The sequence below is a fragment of the Hyla sarda genome, chromosome 4 (genome assembly GCF_029499605.1).
Source record: "Hyla sarda isolate aHylSar1 chromosome 4, aHylSar1.hap1, whole genome shotgun sequence".
Classification (NCBI taxonomy): domain Eukaryota; kingdom Metazoa; phylum Chordata; class Amphibia; order Anura; family Hylidae; genus Hyla; species Hyla sarda.
The window spans coordinates 407,498,979-407,515,720 of NC_079192.1; the positions used below are offsets into that span (position 1 = coordinate 407,498,979).

The 16,742-nt window shown below is 47.8% G+C and overlaps 1 protein-coding gene across 1 annotated transcript; it reads left to right on the forward strand.

Annotated features, from left to right (window-relative positions):
• Positions 1–2,419: 2,419 nt before the first annotated feature.
• LOC130267581 (E3 ubiquitin-protein ligase TRIM39-like) lies at positions 2,420–4,843 on the forward strand. The gene has a single exon (XM_056517585.1). The coding sequence runs from the start codon at positions 2,562–2,564 to the stop codon at positions 4,158–4,160; it is 1,599 nt and encodes a 532-aa protein (XP_056373560.1). The 5' UTR covers positions 2,420–2,561; the 3' UTR covers positions 4,161–4,843.
• The last annotated feature ends 11,899 nt before the right edge of the window (positions 4,844–16,742 follow it).

The window sequence follows — 16,742 nt, forward strand, 5'->3', positions numbered from 1 at the left end:
TCTGGCACCAGTTGATTAAAACATTTTTTTTTTCCAGTGGAGCACCACTTTAAGCAGTGGTGAGGTTATGCTGGGAGTTGTAGTTTCACTCATCATAACTGCAGAACTTACAAGTGACTACAGCTCTGATAGGACATAGAGAGGAGAATACACAATATACAATGATATCAGTGACTACAGGTGACGTCTTCTCTATAGTCTTTCCTTATCTAATTCAGATGGAACATACCGCCTGGTCCAGCTAAATATTCTCTCTGCAGAATGTGACGCCCAGATGGCTCCTCACTATGTCAGCGGATTCTGATCCTCTATATGAAAACAATTATTATTATTATAAACCTGCCAGACACTGTATCCTCTAAATATACTACTATATACTGCATTCTTTGAATATAAACCTTCCACAAACTGTACCCTCTGAATATAAATCTGCCACATACTGTACCTTCTCAATATAAATCTGCCACATACTGTACCCTCTAAATATAATACTGTCACACACCATACCCACTGAATATAACACAATCACACACTGTACCCACTAAATATAATACTATCACACACCGTACATTCTGAATATAATACTACCACACACTGTACCCACTGAATATGATACTATGACACACTGTACCCTCTGAATACTATGACATACTGTACATTCTGAATATAATACTACCACATACTGTACCCTCTACATATAATAGTCAAACACTGTACCCTCTAAATATAATACTGTCACACACCGTACCCTATGAATATAATACTATGATACACTGTACCCTCTGAATATAATACTGTGACACACTGTACATTCTGAATATAATACTACCACACACTGTACATTCTGAAAATAATACCAACACACACTGCACTCTCTGAATATAAACCTGCCACACACCATACCATCTAAATACAATACTACTATACACTGCGCTCTCTGAATATAATACTACCCCACACTGTACCCTCTGAATAAACTACCACACACTGCGCCCTCTGAATATAACCTTGCCATACAGTGCACCCTCTAAATACCACAACAGCAGTAGCACCCCTCATCATCCGTTAGCTGATGCTATCACCATGGGAGGGGGGGGGATTGGTGGTGTTGCTGATGGATGATGGGGGTGCAACTGCTGGGGGGAGGTGTTGCTGGTAGATGATGAGGGTGCTACTGCCCCCCCATGGCAGTAGCACCCCCATCATCCATCGGCAGGATCATCCTCCTGGCAGTAGCACCCTCATCATCCACCAACAGGATCTGCTGATGAAGGTGCTACTGCTGGGCTGGGGGGGAGTGTTGCTGGTGGATGATTAGGATGCTAGTGCCGGGGGGGAGGGGGCATTAGGTAGGCAGCAGTTCCCCCACATTAGGTAGAAGTTTCCCCACATTAGGTAGCAGGTTCCCCCCATTAGGTAGCAGATTCCCTACTTTATTTAGCATAGTTTTCCCATATTAGGTAGCAGTTTTCCCACATTAGGTAGCATAGTTTCCCCGCATTAGGTAGCATAGTTTTCCACATTAGGTAGCATAGTTTTCCCACACTAGGTAGCAGTTTCCCCACATTAGGAAGCATAGCACCCCCCCCCCCGACACACACACAGACACACACACACATAGACACACACACATAGACACACACACACTCACTCACAGACTTACCTGGCAGTGGTTCTTCTCTCCGGCAGCGGCCTGACGAGTGACGTCACTGACATCCTCCTGCGCGGGTCTGCGGAGGGATGTCACTTGCACGACGTCCCTCATCAGACCCGGGCCGTCCCCCAGCGCAGCTGCAAACGGGGGTCAGAGGTGCCGCAGAGGTAATGGGGTGGGAGCGAGCGCAGCTGAAGACGGGTGGGGCACCCCAGTCACTACGCCACTGGCAGCGCGGATGCAGCTGGGTGCAGCAGAAGACCGGGGGGGGGCATGGTGTCACCACAGCTGAAGACCAGGGGGAGCGCTGAGCGGCATGGTGTTGCCTTGTGCTGTCCGCACCCCAGCCGCTATGCCACTGCACTTCCTGTGCCGGGTGGAAAAAGCATGTGGATGGGGGGGGAGTGGCTCCGTCATGGCACCCCCCTTGTGAGTGGAACCCGCGGGCGGGCCGCCCCCCCCCCGCTCCCCCCTTGGTACGCCACTGAGCGACAGACTGTTTTGCAATAAAACCCCCTTCCTCTGGTCTCAGGAGTTGTTTTCTGTTTCCCTGTCCATGAGCATTTTTTTGTATGGAAGAATAAAGGCTACGTTTTAATGGTCAGTGCCCATGTTTTTTCTACATTGGCTATCGTTTACGACACAAAAAAGTGCTTTTTACTGTAAAAAAAAAAGTAGTAAAACATTAAAAACTTTATATATATAATGTCAGTAAGAAATATAACTTATCTTATAACATTAATAGAAAAATGATATTGTTTTCAGAATACAGTAATGAAAAGCAACAACAAAGAATCACTGTGTCATTAAAGGAATAAAGGGGTTAAGGGAATAGGTGTGACTACTACTCTGCTGGTTATCTGGAGTCAGACAAGTTGAGTTTCGTTTCTTCCTTCCTGTGTCAGCCATGGCGTCTGCTGATCTGAGAGACGAGCTGCTCTGCTCCATCTGTTTATCTGTATTTAAGGATCCTGTAATGCTGAGATGTGGACACAACTTCTGCCGGGTCTGTATTGATCGTGTGCTGGATACACAGGACCAGTCTGGACTTTATTCCTGTCCTGAATGTAGAGAAGAGTTTCAGGAGCGGCCGACACTGATGAGGAACTTATATCTCCATAATGTAGCAGAACGTTTCCTGGTTACTCATCCAGAACAAGAGGAGATCTCCGGGATCTTCTGCACTTACTGTGTGGACTCTCCTGTCCCTGCTGTGAAGTCCTGTCTGCACTGTGAGGCTTCTCTGTGTGATAAACATCTGAGAACTCACAACAAGTCACCAGAACACGTCTTATCTGAGCCCGGAACTTCTCTGGAGAAGAGGAAATGTTCTGTCCATAAAGAATTATTAAAGTATTTCTGCGCTGAGGACGCTGCTTGTATCTGTGTGTCCTGCAGTTTGTTTGGAGAACATCGGGGACACCAGGTGGAGATGATGGATGAGGCCTCTGAGAAGAAGAAGAAGAAACTGAGAAATGTTCTCCAGAAACTGATCACAAAGAGAGAGGAGACTGAGGAAAGAGTCCGGAGTCTGGAGGAACGCAGGAGAAAAGCTCAAGAGAAATCATCTGGAGAAGCGGAGAGAGTCACTGCCCTGTTTATAGACATGAGGAGACGGCTGGACGACCTGGAGAAGAAGGTCCTGAGTGAGATCTCCAGGCAGGAGAAGGAAGAGTCACTGTCACTGTCTGCTCTGATCCATCAGCTGGAAATAAAGAAGGACGAGCTGTCCACGAAGATGAGACACATTGAGGAGCTGTGTAACATGGCGGATCCACTGACTGTCTTACAGGAACCAGACACAGGTGACTTGTGTGATCCTGAGGAGGGGGGAGGGGATGAGGACACAGGGGGACATGATAAACAGCTCCGTGATGTAGATGATCTGGATGTGACTGAGATCTCGGACACATTCCGCACATTATGTGACGTAATATCAGGTATAAGGATCTATGGGGAGGGTCCTGCAGACATATTACTGGATGTAAACACGGCTCAGAACAATCTCCTTATATCAGACGACCTGAAAACTGCAACCGGGACAGAAGAGAAGCAGAAGCGTCCAGAAACAGCAGAGAGATTCCAGAATTATCCTCAGGTGATGAGCAGCCGGAGATTCTCCTCAGGACGACATTACTGGGATGCGGAGATTGGTAGATCTGGGAGATGGAGGGTGGGGATGTGTTATCCCAGTATAGACAGGAGGGGAGATCAGTCATGTATTGGATATAATAACAAGTCCTGGGGTTTGAGGAGGTGCAATAATACGTATTTAGTGATACATGACAGGAAAGAGATCCAGTTACCTCACAATATCCCCAGTAATAGATTCAGGATCTGTCTGGATTATGAGGCCGGGCGGCTGTCCTTTTATGAGCTGTGTGACCCCATCAGACACTTACACACCTTCACCACCACCTTCACCGAGCCCCTTCATGCTGTGTTTGGTGTTTATCAGGTAACTGGTGGATGCTATGTAGATAGCTGGTTGAGGATTAGAAGTTAAATGAAATTTATCATTAGAAAAAGTTTTTATGTTAAACTTATTTTAAAAGTGTTGTCCAGGATTGAAATTTTTTTTTTTCATTTAACTCTAATCCCTAAAGTTAGAGAACATTGTCATTTACTCACATTAACCATCTTGAATGCAAAGATGGCTTCTGCTTCACATTCGGTCAAACTGGAAGTCAAAAAGTTCTTTGAGTAGTGAGTGTCGACTCTGGTTGGTTATTCTTGTAGCAGCGGCCATCTTGTGGTCAACGTGTCACACTCGCAGCAGTGTTCGATAGTTTTGCCGCCCATCCTGTGCACAGATTCTCCCCAGCCCATGTAATGAATAGGAATATTCATCCTGCTGGCATCTGCTCAGCAGTGATTGACTGAGCAGCCTTTACTCCTCTTCATCTCTTTTAACCAATCACGGCCACTTCTCCAGCCTCTGCGACTACACTACTGGGACTTCTGTTTACCAACAAGCACTGCTCACACATGTGCAGTGGCCACCTATTCTTAAGGGAGACGCACGCATGGTCAGTGTCATTTTTCTTTTATTATAGTGGCGCCGGACAGTTTGTTTATGAGGAGCGTCTGCCCATTGTAAGATTTGATCAAAATAATTTGGATAGGGTCATGTAAATGTAAATTATTCCATACTTATGTTTTAAAAGCTGTTGCACGTAGAATAAAATATCATTGTACCTACTAAAAAAGCGATCTGTGTTCGTCGTCCTTATTGCTGGTAAAACTACCTATAAAAGGTACATTTTTAAAAACTAATGAAAAATCCTTGCACCAATCTTACTTAATAAAATGTGTTATCTTGCTAATGAAATAATTCAGTGATACATAGCTATACCTTCTTAAATGAGCCGACTATAGTAATTATATATATATTTTTTATGTAATTCAAAAATGTTGCAGATATATATAACATTTTTTGTTGTTTTTTTTTGGAGGGGGGGGGGAGGCTACTATTGCTTATATGTCCAATATAAGTGCAAAAAGCTAACAACAGCGACTGAAGCATGGTCATGGTGCGCTGTCTTTAGTGTCAATTTGCCCCATTCTGCCTGGCCGTAGCTGGCACTTGTGGTGCAGTGGGTCCACACTCATTGGACGGTACAGTAATAGAGCTTTCTTAGAAAATTTTTGGGAAATACCTTCTCACCTAGATGGTCTTACCAAAAACAACCTTCATGCTGGACTTTTCAGAAGGTGGACATCTTGGGCAGTTATTTAATAAATGAACATTGGCATTGTTCTCTTCGTTCTGTCAGGAGAGCCATTGCGGCGCATGTTCAACACTCTGTGCATCTTAAACGCACACTCAGGGTTGAAAGTTGCGGCCACTCAGGGATTCAGGACAGGTATCCCAGATCCCCTGGCGGTCTCCTCTTCACCTGCTGGCCTGGTTGCAGGGGGTGCGATGGGGCCCACAGTTGAGGGGTCCGGTTACCCCACGGCAGGAACCATGCCACCATGGTTCCTAGCATGGGAGTTACCAGCAGGGTGCAGCCATAGGGCTCTGGGCACCCTGGGGGGCCCGTGCACTTTACTGGGGTACCGGCTGTACTCCCATGATTGCGGCCTTGGGTTGCCACTGTAGGGTGGAAGCAAAGTCAGCTGGACACCAGAACCACTAGGGTGTGAATATGATGTAAAGGAGTCACAGGAATTGCTGGGACCTAGTGCAGCTGGTGCATAAGAAACTAAATCATCCATGCAAGCAGAAATTATGTCTTCTGAATAAAGCAGTGTGCGAAACATATATTGGGATTAGTATAACATGTTCTGGGTTGTGCAATACTTACTTGCAGATTATACTTTTATATAGTATATTTACTATCAGGGGCGGACTGACACCACTCAGGGCCCCTGGACCAAATAAAGCAAGGGCCCCCAGCAAGACTCCACCCCTTGCCCCACCTCTGCCCTGCCCCTTTCCCACCCCTATTCCCACCCAGTATGTATATGAATATTTGCCATAGAAAGGAATAGGGGGTGCAGTGAGCTTGAGGCTATAAAAATTCTTAATCCTTCCAGTACCTATTAGCTGCTGTATTCTACAGAGGAAATTCTCTTCTATTTGGGATTTCTTTTCTGTCACAACCACCGTGCTCTCTGCTGACACCTCTGTCCATTTTGGGAAATGTCCAGAGCAGCATATGTTTGCTATGGGGATTTTCTCCTGCTCTGAACAGTTCCTAAAATGGACTGAGGTATCAGCAGGGAGCACTGTGGTCGTGACAGAAAATAAATCCCAAATAGAAAAGAATTTGTTCTGTAGTATACAGCCGCTAATAAGTACTGGAAGGATTATAATATTTTAATAGAAGTAATTTACATATCTGTTTATCTTTCTGGCACCAGTTGATTTAAAAAAAAAAAAGTTTTCCACCTGAGTATCTGCCTTTCACTGCTCACTACATGATGGCACAGTCAGATACTGTATATAACTCATATCTCTGACTGTGACATCATATAATGAGCAGTGAAAGGCAGGTCAAAAATAGCAACTAGTCCATTTATAAGCCACACACTTTACCTTTTTTGCCCCCTGCGTGGGTGAGGCTGAGGCCTCTTAGATTTATTACAGAAATAGCACAGCAGCACAGAGTAATTCTGGAGGGAACTGCAGTGAGTCAGACTGTCTGCTTCAGTAAAGTTCCTGCCAGAAATACTCTGTGCTGCTGGGAAGCATACTCCATCTTCTACCTGCCTTTCACCTCCCCCTACATGACGGCACAGTTAGAGATATAAGTTATATTTCACATATAACTTATATCTCAGACTGTACCATCATATAGGGAGCGGTGAAAGGCACGTAGAAGATACATACAATTATACAATTCATAAGCAACCCACCTGGCCAGGCTAGCCTGTTTTTGGGTCCATGCAGATGCCGACTGAGAAAGCCGGATGAGAGATGGGAGGGAGGGGGGGGGGGGGGCTTCGGGAGGGCTCTGTTCACCGAGGACAAGCAGGGCTCTGTACATTGAGGACCACCCAGGCTCTGTACACTGAGGACAAGCAGGGCTCTGTACACTGAGGACAAGCAGGGCTCTGTACACTGAGGACAAGCAGGGCTCTGTACACTGAGGACAAGCAGGGCTCTGTACACTGAGGACAAGCAGGGCTCTGTACACTGAGGAGAAGCAGGGCTATGTACACTGAGGACCACCCGGGCTCTGTACACTGAGGACAAGCAGGGCTCTTTACACTGAGGACAAGCAGGGCTCTGTACACTGAGGAAAAGCAGGGCTCTGTACACTGAGGACCACCCGGGCTCTGTATACTGAGGACAAGCAGGGCTCTGTACACTGAGGACAAGCAGGGCTCTGTACACTGAGGACAAGCAGGGCTCTGTACACTGAGGACAAGCAGGGCTCTGTACACTGAGGAGAAGCAGGGCTATGTTCACTGAGGACCACCCGGGCTCTGTACACTGAGGACAAGCAGGGCTCCTTACACTGAGGACAAGCAGGGCTCTGTACACTGAGGACCACCCGGGCTCTGTATACTGAGGACAAGCAGGGCTCTGTACACTGAGGACAAGCAGGGCTCTGTACACTGAGGACAAACGGGGCTCTGTACATTGAGGACAAGCAGGGCTCTGTGCACTGAGGACAAGCTGGGCTCTGTACACTCAGGACAAGAAGGGCTCTGTACATTGAGGACCACCCGGGCTCTGTACACTGAATACAAGCAGGGCTCTGTACATTGAGGACCACCCGGTCTCTGTACACTTAGGACAAGCAGGGCTCTGTACACTGAGGACAAGCAGGGCTCTGTACACTGAGGACAAGCAGGGCTCTGTACACTGAGGAAAAGCAGGGCTCTGTACACTGAGGACAAGCAGGGCTCTGTACATTGAGGACCACTCGGGCTCTGTACACTGAGGACAAGCAGGGCTCTGTACACTGAGGACAAGCAGGGCTCTGTACATTGAGGACAAGCAGGGCTCGGTGCACTGAGGACAAGCAGGGCTCTCTACATTGAGGACAAGCAGGGCTCTGTACACTGAGGACAAGCAGGGCTCTGTACACTGAGGACAAGCAGGGCTCTGTACACTGAGGACAAGCGGGGCTCTGTACACTGAGGACAAGCGGAGCTCTGTACACTGAGGATAAGCAGGGCTCTGTACACTGAAGACAAGCAGGGCTCTGTGCACTGAGGACAAGCAGGGCTCTGTACACTGAGGACAAGCAGGGTTCTATACACTGAGGACAAGCAGGGTTCTGTACGTTGAGGACAAGCAGGGCTCTGTACACTGAGGACAAGCAGGGCTCTATACACTGACAACAAGCAGGGTTCTTTACATTGAGGACAAGCAGGGCTCCGTACACTGACAACAAGCAGGGCTCTTTACATTGAGGACAAGCAGGGCTCCGTACACTGATGACAAGCGGGGCTCTTTACACTGAGGACAAGCAGGGCTCTGTACACTGAGGACAAGCAGGGCTCTGTACACTGTGGACAAGCAGGGCTCTGTACACTGAGGAGAAGCAGGGCTATGTACACTGAGGACCACCCGGGCTCTGTACACTGAGGAAAAGCAGGGCTCTGTACACTGAGGACCACCCGGGCTCTGTATACTGAGGACAAGCAGGGCTCTGTACACTGAGGACAAGCAGGGCTCTGTACAATGAGGACTAACGGGGCTCTGTACATTGAGGACAAGCAGGGCTCTGTACACTCAGGACAAGAAGGGCTCTGTACATTGAGGACCACCCGGGCTCTGTACACTGAATACAAGCAGGGCTCTGTACATTGAGGACCACACGGTCTCTGTACACTTAGGACAAGCAGGGCTCTGTACACTGAGGACAAGCAGGGCTCTGTACACTGAGGACAAGCAGGGCTCTGTACACTGAGGAAAAGCAGGGCTCTGTACACTGAGGACAAGCAGGGCTCTGCACATTGAGGACCACTCGGGCTCTGTACACTGAGGACAAGCAGGGCTCTGTACATTGAGGACAAGCAGGGCTCGGTGCACTGAGGACAAGCAGGGCTCTGTACATTGAGGACAAGCAGGGCTCTGTACACTGAGGACAAGCAGGGCTCTGTACACTGAGGACAAGCAGGGCTCTGTACACTGAGGACAAGCGGGGCTCTGTACACTGAGGACAAGCGGAGCTCTGTACACTGAGGATAAGCAGGGCTCTGTACACTGAAGACAAGCAGGGCTCTGTGCACTGAGGACAAGCAGGGCTCTGTACACTGAGGACAAGCAGGGTTCTATACACTGAGGACAAGCAGGGCTCTGTACGCTGAGGACAAGCAGGGCTCTGTACACTGAGGACAAGCAGGGCTCTATACACTGACAACAAGCAGGGCTCTTTACATTGAGGACAAGCAGGGCTCCGTACACTGACAACAAGCAGGGCTCTTTACATTGAGGACAAGCAGGGCTCCGTACACTGATGACAAGCAGGGTTCTTTACACTGAGGACAAGCAGGGCTCTGTACACTGAGGACAAGCAGGGCTCTGTACACTGAGGACCACCCGGGCTCTGTACACTGAGGACAAGCAGGGCTCTGTACACTGAGGAGAAGCAGGGCTATGTACACTGAGGACCACCCAGGCTCTGTACACTGAGGACAAGCAGGGCTCTTTACACTGAGGACAAGCAGGGCTCTGTACACTGAGGACAAGCAGGGCTCTGTACACTGAGGAAAAGCAGGGCTCTGTACACTGAGGACCACCCGGGCTCTGTATACTGAGGACAAGCAGGGCTCTGTACACTGAGGACAAGGAGGGCTCTGTACACTGAGGACAAACGGGGCTCTGTACATTGAGGACAAGCAGGGCTCTGTGCACTGAGGACAAGCTGGGCTCTGTACACTCAGGACAAGAAGGGCTCTGTACATTGAGGACCACCCGGGCTCTGTACACTGAATACAAGCAGGGCTCTGTACATTGAGGACCACCCGGTCTCTGTACACTTAGGACAAGCATGGCTCTGTACACTGAGGACAAGCAGGGCTCTGTACACTGAGGACAAGCAGGGCTCTGTACACTGAGGACAAGCAGGGCTCTGTACATTGAGGACCACTCGGGCTCTGTACACTGAGGACAAGCAGGGCTCTGTACACTGAGGACAAGCAGGGCTCTGTACATTGAGGACAAGCAGGGCTCGGTGCACTGAGGACAAGCAGGGCTCTGTACACTGAGGACAAGCAGGGCTCTGTACACTGAGGACAAGCAGGGCTCTGTACACTGAGGACAAGCAGGGCTCTGTACACTGAGGACAAGCGGGGCTCTGTACACTGAGGACAAGCGGAGCTCTGTACACTGAGGATAAGCAGGGCTCTGTACACTGAAGACAAGCAGGGCTCTGTGCACTGAGGACAAGCAGGGCTCTGTACACTGAGGACAAGCAGGGTTCTATACACTGAGGACAAGCAGGGCTCTGTACGCTGAGGATAAGCAGGGCTCTGTACATTGAGGACAAGCAGGGCTCTATACACTGACAACAAGCAGGGCTCTTTACATTGAGGACAAGCAGGGCTCCGTACACTGACAACAAGCAGGGCTCTTTACATTGAGGACAAGCAGGGCTCTGTACACTGATGACAAGCGGGGCTCTTTACACTGAGGACAAGCAGGGCTCTGTACACTGAGGACAAGCAGGGCTCTGTACACTGAGGACAAGCAGGGCTCTGTACACTGAGGACAAGCGGGGCTCTGTACACTGAGGACAAGCGGGGCTCTGTACACTGAGGACAAGCGGGGCTCTGTACACTGAGGACAAGCAGGGCTCTGTACACTGAGGACAAGCAGGGCTCTGTACACTGAGGACAAGCAGGGCTCTGTACACTGAGTGGGCTCCATACACTGACAACAAGCAGGGCTCTTTACATTGAGGGCTAGCGGGGCTCCTTACACTGAGGACAAGCAGGACTCCCGTACACTGATGACAAGCAGGACTCCTGTACACTGATGACAAGTGGGGCTCGGTACACAAAGGACAAGGACTGGTCTTTGGTGGCAGCAGTAGTAAACTCCGGCACTGCCGGACGTGAAGTCCACGTGACCTAAGCGCCGCTCCAAGGCAGCCAGTGCGGTTCTCTTAAAGGGCCACCGCTACAGTGGCTGTCTGGGAGCGGAATAACTGTAACAGCTCCGGGCCCTTTCCCTGTGCCGGGCCCGGATATTTAAAAAAAAAAAAAAAAAATTATTTTATTTTATATGACAGGCGGCGAACAGCGGGCCCTTTTCCCGACGGGACCTTAGGACCACGGCCGAAAGGACCAGACGGTCAGTCCGCCCCTGTTTACTATTCTTTTCTTTTGTATCTTTGTTCTACTTGGAGTGCACAGTATGTGGAGTTACACAAGTAGATTTTTCTTTCTTGCACTTCAGACTACACTGTACTTGTTTCTATGTTTCCCACTTCTATTTGAATTTCATTTTTTTGCATTAATAAAACATGATTCTTTTTAATAGATTTTGTATTCCGTGTATATTTTTTGGGAGGGTTGGTAGTTAGTCTAAGTAAAAAGTATTGTTATTTAAATAAGTTTTCTAATAGGTTTTTAATTTGACATGCTGGGTGGCCCACTTTTTCACCTTCAAGAGTGGCCCATTAATAACTTGCCTGGCAGTTCCCCTCTTTTTGTCATATTTCTTCGTAGTGGTATATTATCTAGAGGAAATAAGAACTTGAAAGGCCAAGTCAGCTCTCCCAAAGGAAAGCTTACTTAAAGGGAACCAATTATCAGATTTTATCCTATATAATGCTTGGCAAGCGTTATATAGGGTTAAATCTTTATCCTCACCATCCCCGGGGGACGTTCTTGCCCCCAGGGATGGTGAGGATATGAACTTAAACTAGTCACCGCCAAGGCCGTAAGTAGTCCTCTGGGTGGGGAGTTTCTCTCACCTACTCTCGTTCTTCGGCCGGCAGCAACACCCCCTCTGTTTCATTGACGGGCCGCGTCGTCGCTCTGCTCTGTCTGTTCAGTGAGCAGAGCGATGACGCGGCCCATCAATCCTCATATCCTCATTCCCCCTGGGATGGTGAAGATAAAGATTTTACCCTATATAACGCTTTGCCAAGCTATAGCAATATAGGGTAAAATCTAATGATTGGTTCCCTTTAAGGACAATTTCCACAAGGAAGTCCAGAAATGTAATAAAATAGTCCAATATGTTGATCTTCCTGCTTTTAATCTCCAGCTTCAAACTTGCGATACTACAACTTGATCATCATAGTAGATTGGTCTTGATATCATGATACTGTTATTTGCTTGATCCTGGGCGATTCTCTCCATCAGGCAGAAGTACCAGTGAATATATTTTTAGGATAGAAAGAAGAGCATAGATTGTATTGAGGGGGCGGAACGTCACGAGCGGGCGGAGCCGTGACGTCACGATGCTCCGGCCTCTGTATCGCCCATCATTACGCACAAAGCGAGTTTGCTCTGTGCAGTGATGACAGCGGAGTGCTGCAGCCAAGATTGTGGGGGTCCCCAGCGGCGGGACCCCCGCGATCAGACATCTTATCCCCTATCCTTTGGTAAGGGGATAAGATGTCTAGGGCTGGAATACCCCTTTAAGGAACAGGCCAATTTTATTTTAGTGATTTTGTTTTTTCCTCCTTGCTTTTTAAAATCCATACCCTTTTATATTTTTATCCACAGACCCATGTGAGACCAATTGCCCTTTGTAGTGACATCACTCACTCAGCAGAGAACACTGTGGTCAGATAGAAAGGAAATTCAAAAAGAAATGAACTTCCTGTGAAGCATACAGCAACCATAAGTACTGGAAGATTTCTTATTGCTCTTTCTTTAGTGCTTCATATTCATAGTACAAAAATAGATCAAAAGATCTCCGTAGTATAATTAATTAATGAATACAAAAATAAAACATCATCCATAGTGCTCACCAGACACTCTGAACAGTCCTCAGCAGCCAGAGTAGCTTCACCCTTTCTCGGGCATCCTGTTGCTGACGTTCCTTCCTCTCACGAAGGGGTAGACATGTGAGTGGTTGCCAGACACTTATGACGTTTCGGAGGACACACCCCCTTTCTTACCCAGTCTTCCAGGAACCCAGATAGGCTAAATAAGGAGAGACAGTAGCCAACACTAATACTTAGACTCATTGGGGGAGATTTATCATTATTTGTCTATTGTAGACACAGTTCTACCCCTTTACACTGCTCATCTAATTTACACACTTGTTCAGAATTTACTAAGGTTGTGCACGTCCTTTGATAAATCTTGCGCAAAAATAGAAATGCCCCCCCTCACTCTACCGTACACTCCTTCTCTACCTCACAGGAAAAGTGGATGTAGGGATTTTGTTCTATTGCTTTGAGGCCAGGATTCCATTGAGGTTTTTTGTCCATCAGCAAAAACGCCAGTAAAACTGTCCCAGCTTTTTCCTGCGTTGTGTCAGTTTTTCTTGCAGGTGAGTTTTTGCTTGTGTGTGGAAACAGAAAAATTTACTAAACTTTTAGGTTTTTTTTTCTTCGAAATTTAGATTCGTGAATGCGGAGGACTATGTCAGATTTGGTGGATTGCGACGATGAACAGCGTTTTTTTTAAATGTCAATAAAAGGGTTAACGAGGGCTGTGGGGGAGTGTTTTTTTTAAATAAAACTTTTTTTTAATGTGTCATGTTTTTTATAATTGATTTTTCAGGCTTAGTAGTGGAAGGCGTCTTGCAGACAGAATCCATTACTAAGCTGGGGCTTAGAGTTGGCCTCCAAAACAGCTAGTGCTAACCCCCAATTATTACTCCGGTACCCACCGCCACAGGGGTTCTGGGAAGAGCCGGTTCCAACAGGCCCAGAGCGTCAAAAATGGCGCTCCTGGGCCTAGGGGTTAACAGGCTGGTGTTATTTATACTGGGGAGGGCCAGTAACAATTGTCCTCGCCCACCCTGGTAACGTCAGGCTGTTGCTGCTTGGTTGGTATCTGGCTGATACTGAAAAAATGAGGGAACCACACACTTTTTTGAAATTGATTTATTTATAAAAAATAAAAAAAAATGCATAGGGTCCCTATTTTCGGTATCAGCCAGATACCAACCAAGCAGCAACAGCCTGACGTTACCAGGGTGGGCAAGAACCATTGTTACTGGCCCTCCCCAGCCTAAATAACACCAGCCTGTTACCGACTAGGCCCAGGAGCACCATTTTTTACGCTCCGGGCCTGTTGGTACCGGCTCTTCCCGGCACCCCTGTGGTGGTGGGTACTGGGGTAATAATTGGAGGTTAGCGCTAGCTGATTTTTGGGCTAACGCTAAGCCCCGGCTTAGTAATGGATTCCGTCTATAAGACGGCTTCCACTACTAACCCTGAAAATTCAATTATAAAAAAACGACACTGAAAAAAAAAAGTTATTTAAAAAAAACACTCCCCACAGCCCTCGTTAAGCATTTTATTGAAATAAGAAAAACCGCTGGTCATTTTCGCAGTCCACCGAATCTGACGTAGTCCGCATTCACGTATCTGAAATGAGAAGAAAAGAAAAACAAGAAATATGGGTTAGTACATTTTTTGCCCTCTCCCCTGGGATGCATGATGCAACATAATGCAGCATGTTCCTAAACAGGGAGCCTCCAATTGTTTTTAAACTACAACTCCCATCATGGGGGCTGTAGTTAAGCAACAGCTGGAGTCACCCTGGTTGGGAACACACTGCTCTTTTCCCATTATGCAAAACGCATAATGGGAACAGAGCAGTGTGTTCCCAACCAGGGTGACTCCATAATGTGAACAGAGATCTGCCCCTCTGCCCTTGGACTACTACTCCTATCATGGGACAGAGTCTGTCCCATGATGGGAGTAGTTGTAGTACTGCAGCACTGCTGAGGGATGGCACTTGCACATCCCCCGGCTGCGGGACTTTCAGGACTACTACTTCCATCATGGACAGACTCTGCCCATGATGGGAGTTGTAGTCCATGGGCTGAGGTGCAGATCGCACCGGGTAATTCTGCAGAGACCCACTGCGATCCGCATTTAAGTTAACAAGCCGGCGGTACATGCGGCTACACTGCGCTGCCGCCGGCTTCTATATACACTGTCATAATTCATAATCCCCGCCGGGACAGGGGAGCTCTGATTGGTCAATAATTGTTCACCAATCAGAACTTCTGTGTTCCGGCGACGGCGATTATGAATTATGACAGTGTATATAGAACCCAGCGGCAGCGCAGTGGAGCCGCATGTACTGCAGACTTGTATAATTAATAAATGGGGATCGCAGCAGATCTCCAGAGAATGATCTGCTGCGATCCGCATTTAAGTTAAAAAGCCGGTGGTACATGCGTGTACACTGCGCTGCCGTCGGCTCCTATATACACTGTCATAATTCATAATTCCCGCTGCCGGAACACAGGAGCTCTGATTGGTGAACAACTATTGACCAATCAGAGCTCCCCTCTCCCGGCGGTGGGGATTATGAATTATGACAGTGTATATAGAAGCCGCGGGCAGCGCGATGTAGACGCATGTACCGCCGGCTTGTTAACTCAAATGTGGATCGCAGGGTCTCTGCAGAATGACCAAGTGCGATCTGCACCTCAGCCCCTGGACTACAACTCTCATCATGGGCACAGTCTGTCCATGATGGGAGTAGTAGTCCTATAAAGTCCCACAGCCAGGGGATGTGCAATTGCCATCCCTCAGCAGCGCTGCGATACTACAACTACAGACTCTGTCCCATGATAGGAGTAGTAGTCCAGGGGCAGATCGCAGCAGATCATTCTCTGGAGATCCACTGTGATCCGCATTTATTATCTATACAAGCCGGCGGCACATGCGGCTACACTGCGCTGGCCGTCGGCTCCTATATACAGTTCTTATAATTCATAATCCCCACCGGGAGATGGGAGCTCTGATTGGTTAATAGCTATTCACCAATCAGAGCTCCCGTGTTCCGGCGGCGGGGATGATGAATTATGACAGTGTATACAGGAGCTGGCGGCAGCGCAGTGTAGCCGCATGTACCGCCAGCTTTTACAGTTAATAAATACAGATCGCAGCGGGTCTCTGGATAATGATCTGCTGCGATCTGCACCTCAGCCCCTGGACTACAACTCCCATTATGGGCAGAGTCTCTCCATGATGGGAGTAGCAGTCCTTATTGTCCCAAAATAGACACTTTGGTACGTGTCCTCCGAGGTGGTGTATAATTCGATTCTACAGTAGAAAGTGCTCTATGGTAAACTTAACCGTAGACATGGCCATGAAAAATTCTATCAGATTTTGCGCAAAATAAATGCGCAAAAAAACTCTTGTGCCAATTTTTTCGTTAAAAAATACACCAAAAAAAACAAAAACCTCTATATACAATGATAAATTCCCCTCAGTGTCCCTATTGATATACTTGTTCTAAAATTTCATTCAGACCTTGAGGAATCAAAGTGTTTAGCCTGTACTGTAGTGAGCGCTACCAGACACCAGTCAGTGCATACACTTCAGTAAAGGACAAAAAAAAATGAAAGACAGGACTGGACTTTTGCTCTTTTTGCACTGAACAGCCCCCAAAATGGGTCGCACAACTGACTCCACCGGGTCACCACCGGGTCCCGACAGATCCCATAGACTTGAATGGGGTCCGTCGGGGA